The sequence below is a fragment of the Sodiomyces alkalinus genome (assembly GCF_003711515.1).
Source record: "Sodiomyces alkalinus F11 unplaced genomic scaffold SODALscaffold_2, whole genome shotgun sequence".
NCBI lineage: Eukaryota > Fungi > Ascomycota > Sordariomycetes > Glomerellales > Plectosphaerellaceae > Sodiomyces > Sodiomyces alkalinus.
This window is the reverse complement of record NW_021167080.1, coordinates 5,956,741-5,964,946: the sequence shown is the minus strand read 5'-3', so window position 1 is coordinate 5,964,946 and position 8,206 is coordinate 5,956,741. Positions and strand designations below refer to the sequence as shown.

General features: G+C 47.9%; 2 protein-coding genes across 2 annotated transcripts; one reads left to right on the top strand and one right to left on the bottom strand.

The window, feature by feature from the left end:
• Nucleotides 1-4,726: 4,726 nt before the first annotated feature.
• Nucleotides 4,727-5,326, top strand: SODALDRAFT_273036 (PX domain-containing protein; the record flags this gene model as incomplete). Its single annotated transcript, XM_028607871.1, has 3 exons — nucleotides 4,727-4,804; nucleotides 4,900-5,221; nucleotides 5,298-5,326. 3 exons carry the CDS (start codon nucleotides 4,727-4,729, stop codon nucleotides 5,324-5,326), a joined length of 429 nt encoding a protein of 142 aa, XP_028469468.1.
• Nucleotides 5,327-6,452: 1,126 nt separating this feature from the next.
• SODALDRAFT_271465 (mitochondrial carrier protein RIM2) lies at nucleotides 6,453-7,824 on the bottom strand (the record flags this gene model as incomplete). The annotated part of the gene is made up of 3 exons (XM_028607774.1): nucleotides 6,453-6,674; nucleotides 6,806-7,541; nucleotides 7,643-7,824. 3 exons carry the CDS (start codon nucleotides 7,822-7,824, stop codon nucleotides 6,453-6,455), a joined length of 1,140 nt encoding a protein of 379 aa, XP_028469467.1.
• Nucleotides 7,825-8,206: the final 382 nt, after the last annotated feature.

The window sequence follows — 8,206 nt, the reverse complement described above, 5'->3', positions numbered from 1 at the left end:
ATTCCCCTAACCACCGCTAACGCTATAAGGAACGCGCGTGCGGGATCTTCCGGGGATATTAAAGGCGTAGGAAACGGTTTAAACCTCGTAATAGTAAACCGTGAAGTATCCGTAGTAATAGCGGTAGCCTCTCCTATAGTAATAGCGGTGGCATTAGAGTTACGAGGTTCTAAATCTATAGCCTAGTTATTAGGCTATAGATTTAGAACCTTATCTATAGTAATAGTAGTAGCCTCTTTTATAGTAATAGCGACGGCCTTACTTTTATCCGTAGTAATAGCGGTAGCGTCGCCTTTACCCGTAGTAATAACGGTGGTATAGTCTTCTTCTATAGTAATAGCAGTATCTATAGTAATAGCGGTGCCCGTAGTAATAGCGGTATAGTCTATAATAATAGTAATAGCCTCTCTCGTAGTAATAGCGACGGCCTCGCCTTTATCCGTAGTAATAGCGGTGGCGTCGCTTTTACCTGTAGTAATAGCGGTAGGGTTAAAGTCTTCCGACTTAAGATCTAATACGTCTACGGCTATACCCCTTAATAGTAGCCTATTCGCGGTCTTATTAGATTAGATAATATAGATAGATTATAGGTATTCCCCGATCTCCTTAGCGGAAGCTATAGCTTATAGCGTTTTAATCCTACTATTAAATATCTTATCTTCGTTAAAGACTTTATCTTTTATAGTGATAATATCTGTTAGGTATAGTAGCTAAATACAGAAGCTATTCGAGGATTAGTATCTGATATAATAACCGATCTATACCTTCGGTTTTAGCCTTTATAGGCGGTTCCTTTTAGCTTAGGCATCGCGCGTTATTATAAAGGCTTTATAGCCGTAAGCTTATAGGTGCGTAAGGTTAGGTTAACGGCCGCGTAGGCCTTTATATAGCGTTCGCTAGTTATTAATATATCGTGGCATCCTATTATATAGATATATAGTAGTCTCAAAGATCTTAGGCTAGATAGATATAGGCAGATTAGCCCTAATCCTTAGAGCCCTCGCCCTCCTTTTAACGATACCTCTAATCCATTCTATAACGCCGTTTTAATTCTATAAATATAATACCGATAACTAGCCTTTTACCCCCTTAGTAGCGAGGAAAGTAACAACTTCTAGTTACTAAAATATCGTAGAATCGGCCCGTAGAACGCGTAGCCTAACGTCGAATTAGGTCTTAAGCAGGGTAAAAACGTCTTTTAATATATATAGAATAGAGCCTTAGTCTCTTTTCTATAGGTAGTAGTCCTACGTATAACCTATATACACGTCTATAACGAATATAATAGACTTATATAGGCCGCCTAGCGATTCCGACTCTTCTAGATCGTGAAAATTAATAGCTAAGGCCTCTCCGGGCTTTAACGGGTAAAGGGATAGTATCAGCCGGATCTACATAGGTATTTACGATTATCTATACGCGTTATAGTCTGTTATACGTGGTCCCTTTATCTTTACCCCCTAAATAGCATTAATACTCTTTATAAGAGTATTAGTGCCGTAGTGGCCGAGGGGTTCGTGCTACTATTATACCGTGGTCTTCTACGGTTACTGCTGTTATCGTGATCTTCTATACGGGTTATCGCGGGGGTGCCTTACTAAGACCGCGAACACGGTAATGGCTATAGCTTCCGTACGCTCGATTATATACTAGCCGTGGATATCTAGTAGCCCCTAGATAGGCCGGTTATCGGCGGAGCTAATAATAGTATCGTTTACGGTATTCTAATAGTAACCTTATAGGCGTAGCTAGCGTTCCGAGATGATATTAGTAACGAATTCCTTATAGTATACGATATTACGGAGGCGTAGTAGCCTCTTTATACCCGTTAAGGATTATATATATAGCTTAACGTCTCCGTATCCGAGGATAGGAGCCTTATAAGTACCCACCTAAAGCGTTAATAAATTAACCGTGGGTAGTCTAATAGCCGTAAAACGGCCTTAATTATTAAAGATATAGATTAATAATCCTAAGTTTAGGATCGCGTAGTATAATAGCGCTTTAGCTTAATTAATAGAAAGGGATATCCCCTATTCTTATTATAATCTTAATAGTGTTATCGTATAACAACGCGCTACCCCCTAAGTTAGGGGGGCTCCTAGTCTCCCCGTCGCGGTAACGGACAGGTCTTTATAAACTGTAGTAGGCGTAGTATTATAGAGTTAATCTTCCTAGGCTTCCTTTATCTTATTAGCAGTAGTAGCTACTACTTCCCGTCTTTTCTATATCGCGGTATCCACGCGGCTTTTAAAACTATAAATACGTATCTTCTTTTCCGCGACCTTTATAATATCTTCACGGCCACACTAGGTATAAGGGCGTATATCCGGCCTTATATACTAATAGGCGGCGGTAGTATAGGTGTTTTTATATATCTTTTAAGGCCTCCTCGTTACGGAAGGGATAGCCTTTATGGATATATTACTATATGGGCGCTTCTTATTATTATCGTTATTAGTAGTATCCTTAGTATCAGGGAGATTTCTAAGGGTATTAAAGGTGCCTCTCCTAACTCTAGGCTTTATAACGGTGGATTATAGACTCTTTATATTACTAAGAACCGCCCTCAAGCCTTTACGAAGTCGTTAATCGTTAGTTTATTTTCCATAATCTTATCGTAGTTATTTACTAAGTAGTTATTACTCTATTCCTAGGTAATAGGTCTAACGGCTTTTAACGCGTCTTCTACCTAATAGTCCGCGCTTAATAGTTCTAAAACGCCTATATATTTATAGTATATTATAGCTATTTTCTAGCTTACTACTTAAGCGTTTATATCCTTAGGTATAGCCTTTATTAGCGTGGTATATTATCGGTATAGGATTAGAGCTTCCTTGCGGAGGTCTATAGGTATTAGTCCTGCGTGCGCGTGTAGGAGAGTAATCTAAGCCCGTGGGTTATTTATGGTATTATCCTATAACTAAGCGAGGAGGTTATATAATATAGTGTAAATAGTCCTTTCGATATAGGAGCGTACCTTATTAAACTCCTTCTACTATATATTATAGTCTGCCTTTTCCTCGCGGTATACGCGGCGATCTTATAGGTAGCGCGTACGCCCCTTTTTAGAGAGGTTATTAATAGATATAGGCGTCCTAGTTGTTAGTTCTTTTATTATAGCCGTAGCCTTCCGGCGAGCGGCCGTTTTCCTCTTACCGGCGGCCGTGGCCGCCGTGGTAACGGCTATAGCGGCGGTATCCGTGGTATCTATAACCTTATCGCCCTCTAGCGTAATAGTAGAAGACGGAGTAACTATAGTAGTAATAGCTATAACCTCCTCCGTGTTAGGGTCTACGGCGAGAGCCTTATATTTACGGACGTTAGGGGGCGTAGGTATAAGGAGGAGATAGACGTTAGCCTCTCTATCGCTTAGCTTTAGATTAAGGTAGTTATCCTAGTAGGAGGCTAATTTACCGTATACGGCGCGCTCCTAAACCGCTTAATCCCTCTAATTAATAAGGGTAATAACGGCCGCCTTTTATTCGGCGTTAGATATATTAGAAGATATCTTTAGTAGTTTATCGTTTATCGGTTAGTTAATTGATAGGTAAGTTAATTAATCTTTTAATTACTCTAATTAGGTTAATAGTAGTTATTTAAGAGTGCTTATATAAACATAATTACTTCTTTATAGTAGAATAGGGGTAGCCTTATTAATATCTATCGTTTAGGTGTTATAAACCGGGCTTATAACTATCGCACGTTAAAAGGCACTTATATAATTAACTTAGTAGAGTAGAAATCTTATATATATATATTATCTTAAGTTATATCTAGGAGAGTCTCTTATACCCTTAATTTAGGTGGTGAAGACTCTATTATAGGTACTATATCATTTAGATCCTATCCGGTCTTTTCCGGTATCTACCCTTATTATATCCTGATACCAGAAGTCCCCGATATCCGGAGCCCTTAGTCATGGAGTAGATCCCCCCTGGATCCCCTATAGACCATATCGTGGTCCTGCCCATGCGATATTACTACGGTACCTTGCTTATTCCGCGGGGGGCTACTTATTAGGCCCGGCGCCGGGGAGCCCTCCTAGCCCCTAGTCCTTTTCGGGGGGCGTCCTCTATTGTGCCCCTCCTTAGCTGTTCAACATCTGACACGTACAGAACCCACCGTCCATCTGCGAACTGGGAACTGTGAACTTCGAGTTCCACTTCGAGACTTGGTCCCGCGTCAACGGTACGGAACCATCATTGAACCTTCTGGAGCCACCCATTCCCGCTTCCCCTCCTGCAAGTTGCACCGTCGGATATCTCCTTCTCTCCGTCCTTCCTCAGAATCCAACAAAAAAAAAAGCAAACCCCCCCACCACCCCATCGGAACTTCGTCGCTCATCGCTCTTCTCCTCGGTTTCCCTGTAATTTATTCCTGTATTTGTAAGTCGAAGACACCCATCCTGCGTGAGGTGTCGGCCTGCATAATAGCTCGCCGCTTACCGACTCGAGCATCTCGTCACAGACAGACGAATCGAGAGGGGTAAAACGAAACGATCGTCGCCGCGCTCGCTCTCGTTGCGAATTTTGCCTTTCGCCGTCCCACACCCAATTGTCCAGTCTCACCAACCGCCAAAACGGAGCCCAGAAACGAAAACACGGCTCGCGCTACTGGCGCTGAGCCCTCCACCACATCCCCCACCTCTTCCGCCGCTCCCTCAGCTTCTCCAACCTCTCCCACCAGCTCGGGCTCCCCGCCCAGAAAATCAATTCGGCCCATCATGCAGGCTATGCCGGACATGCGACAGCAGTCGTTCGACGAGATCTACGGTCCGCCAGAGAACTTTCTGGAGATCGAGGTGCGCAAAGCCCAAAATACCGACCCCCACCATACCATCTCTCTTTTTAGAGTGCCTCATTTCCTGACCCAAAAGGGGGACTTTTCCGCCATCAGGTCCGAAACCCGCGCACCCATGGCGTGGGCCGCTCGATGTACACCGACTACGAAATCGTCTGCCGAACCAACATCCCCGCCTTCAAGCTGCGCTCCTCGTCCGTCCGCCGCCGCTATTCCGACTTTGAGTACTTTCGCGACATCCTCGAACGCGAGTCGGCCCGCGTGACCATCCCGCCTTTGCCGGGCAAGGTGTTCACCAACCGCTTCAGCGACGACGTCATTGAGGGTCGCCGGGCCGGGCTGGAAAAGTTCCTCAAAATTGTTGTCGGCCACCCTCTACTACAGACCGGGAGCAAGGTCCTTGCGGCTTTTGTTCAAGGTATGCTCCCTCCCCGTGTTTCCCTTCTGCGCCCTCGCCCTGGCGCGATCGCTTACATCACCTCAACCTTACGCAGACCCCAACTGGGACCGAAACGCCTGGTGACTGATGTACCTCCGCCTCGTGTGGCCTGGCATGCTCAGCCCGTTCTCATCCGTCGCCCCATCCGTATCATCCATCACGTTTCCTCTAGGCGGCCGAGCGCCCAGAAAGCTTCGAAAGAGGCTGCCTCGACCAGAGTCTGACATTTCAATGGGTCGAGTCCCCGGCTTCTCTACCAATCCACTACCAAGTTGAAGACCCGAAGTTATGGAGGCATGCGTGACATCTTTGTATCTGCGTAGGTGTATAAGTCGAGAGGGATGGGCAGGAATCTGCGACACCTAGCGGCAAGAAGAAGCATCATGCCGTGTTTCTTTTCTATTTTTCGTTAGCTTCTGTGTCGAGCGGACGCAGGTTTCTCTGCTTCAGTCGACCCCCTTCTGATGGGGCCATGAAAAGTTTACGATGGTGGCAGCGTCAGCGGTTTTTTTTTTGTTTCTTTTTTCATTTTTCATTTTTCTTCCACACTCCTCCTTCGTTTGCCTTCGAAGCTTCTTAAGTTGTATGTACAGTTTTTGAGCCTGAAGATGAATGACTATCAAGCCTCATAGTATGTATGTACATATCAGCAGGCGCGTTGCTACACCTTTCCTTTCCTTTTCTTCTTCTTTTTTTCTTTTTTGTAAGTATGATATATTTTATGGGATCATGTCTCGTGTCCCAAAGCCTCTTGAGGGCATGCCTTTTACCCGGTCTACACCATATAATACATGGTAATGTTGTACAGCACCCACTCCCACCTTGTTCCCAGGGCAACCTCTCGCCTTTCTTTGTTCCTATGCCTTCCCTTGTCCACGGAAGTTATGCCAGTATTATGTTTAACCTTCCCGGGTTGTCCCCTCCGAGTCGGACATCTGCGTCCCCTTTCCCTCCTAAGTCTATCAGCGGGTAAACGTCGCCGTGGTACGTCCGCCTGTCCTGATCGTACATAAAAAAAAAGACCGACGACAAAAAATAAGTGAATGTAAGACAGATCCGAGAAAGCGGAGAAATCATCAGGCCTGTCAAGTGCAGGTTTAGGCCATGAGGGTGGTGTTACATGTTTTCTAAGTGGCCCGAGTCAAGTAGGGGCCAGAGAATCTCCGTGCAGATGATAACGGAAAAGTGTAAAGCGTGATTATGCCTCCGTTCACCGCTCGTTGGAGGAGACGTCGAAGATGCGTAGAATCGCCTCATACATGCCGAACATGATGGCGGCGCTGGGCACAGTGCGCATGAGGTGAGGGGTCATGCCGCCGTAGAGGCCCATGAAGCCTTCTTCCTTCCACACGAGACGGAAGCACTGGATCAAGCCCGTGTACTTGAGTCTTCCGTCCGCCATAGGCGCTTGTCTGAGCCTTGTTCTCGCGACCTGTTATGACCCCGTTAGCAGGATGATCTTACATCAACCGACGTTTCTCCTTGTGCGCCAAGTTGCTTGCTTCTTCCGCTTTCCAATCGCCCAGAAAAGAAAAGGGCGGGGAAGGGTGTGGGACATCATACCTCGTGAGGGTAGGCCAAAATAGCCGCGATGAGCTTGGCGCCACCCGCAGCGTTCACCTTGCCAGTCCAATCCACCGTCCGGTCCCAGAAAGTCTTCTCGCGCCCGCTGCGGATGATGCGCTCCTCCCGGCGCGCGAGGTAGCGCTTCATCTGCTCGTACAGCATCCACTGCAGCGTGCTCTCGGCGACGCCGAGGTAGCTGGCGCTCATGCCCTTGTACAGCCCCCTGACGCCCTCGTCCCGCACGACCTGCCGCACGCAGTCCCAGCTGTTCCGGTACTGGCGCTTGGCCACGCCGCCGCTCTGCTCCGCCACGTTCTTGTCGAGCTGCAGTCGCGTTTTGACGAGCCAGATCGGGTTCGTCGCCGTGCTGGTGACGATGCCGGCCGCCACGCCCGCGGCGAGGTGCACCCACGCCGCCTCCTTGCCGTTGTTGGCGTACTGCGCGATCAGCCGCTTGCCGTTGCCGTAGGTGTAGAAGTTGATGCTGCGGGCCGGCACCACGCCCACGAGGTTGGGACCTAGGCCCTTGAAGAGCGCCCGGGGGCCTTCGAGTTTGTAGACCGACGCCAGGATCTGCATGGTGTCCCTGAGGTGGAAGGCGGCTGCCCGGACCGGGCTAAGGGCTACCGCCGGTCGCGAGGCTCTGAGGTGGGCTTGGTAGAAATCGGATTGGAGTCGGGTTTTGAGGACGTCGAGGGGGGCGGTTAGGGTGGCTGCCGTGATGCCGCCGATACTGCCCATGGGCGACGAGTTAGCTGGAGGCCGTGGCGGGGGTTTCATTTCATTTGACCCTAACAAGGATCGGCCGGCAAAAACGGACAAGAGAAATCTCACCCTCCTGCAATGAAGTGAACCCATGATTTGGCAAATGGGGACGGCTTGGGTGTGAGAGCCGGATTCTGCGGCGAGTCTGGGATGACGTCTCCCGTCTCGCGGGAGGTCACAAAGGATTTTGTGTCGGGTTGTGTACCTCCCTGGGTACTAGGCGACTGCCGCCCATCACCTGGGCCAGCCATGTATGCATGCGCGGGCGGGTGAGGGGACATGAAGAAGGTCGAAGTGGCGAGAAGGAGAGCTCCAGGGGAGCGAAGTGGACGACGGGGACCGAAAGGACTGGTGAAGACGCCAATGTGTTTGTTGTACAACTGATTAGAACGAGGTATAGAAAAGAAAGAAGTGCAAAATGACTAATAGAGAAGAATAACCCTCGGTCGGGCTATCATATCCAGCACGTTCGTAGACGTGGGCTTGGACTCGTAGCTGTTTCTTGAGCAGGTATTACCTTGATATCTATCGTAACTTGGAGGAACCTTTACCCTCGACTTTTTTTTTTCTTTCCCCCCTGCTTACCTGAGGTACCAGGTAGACGCGACGCTCTCTTGGTCATCGAGGACGGGA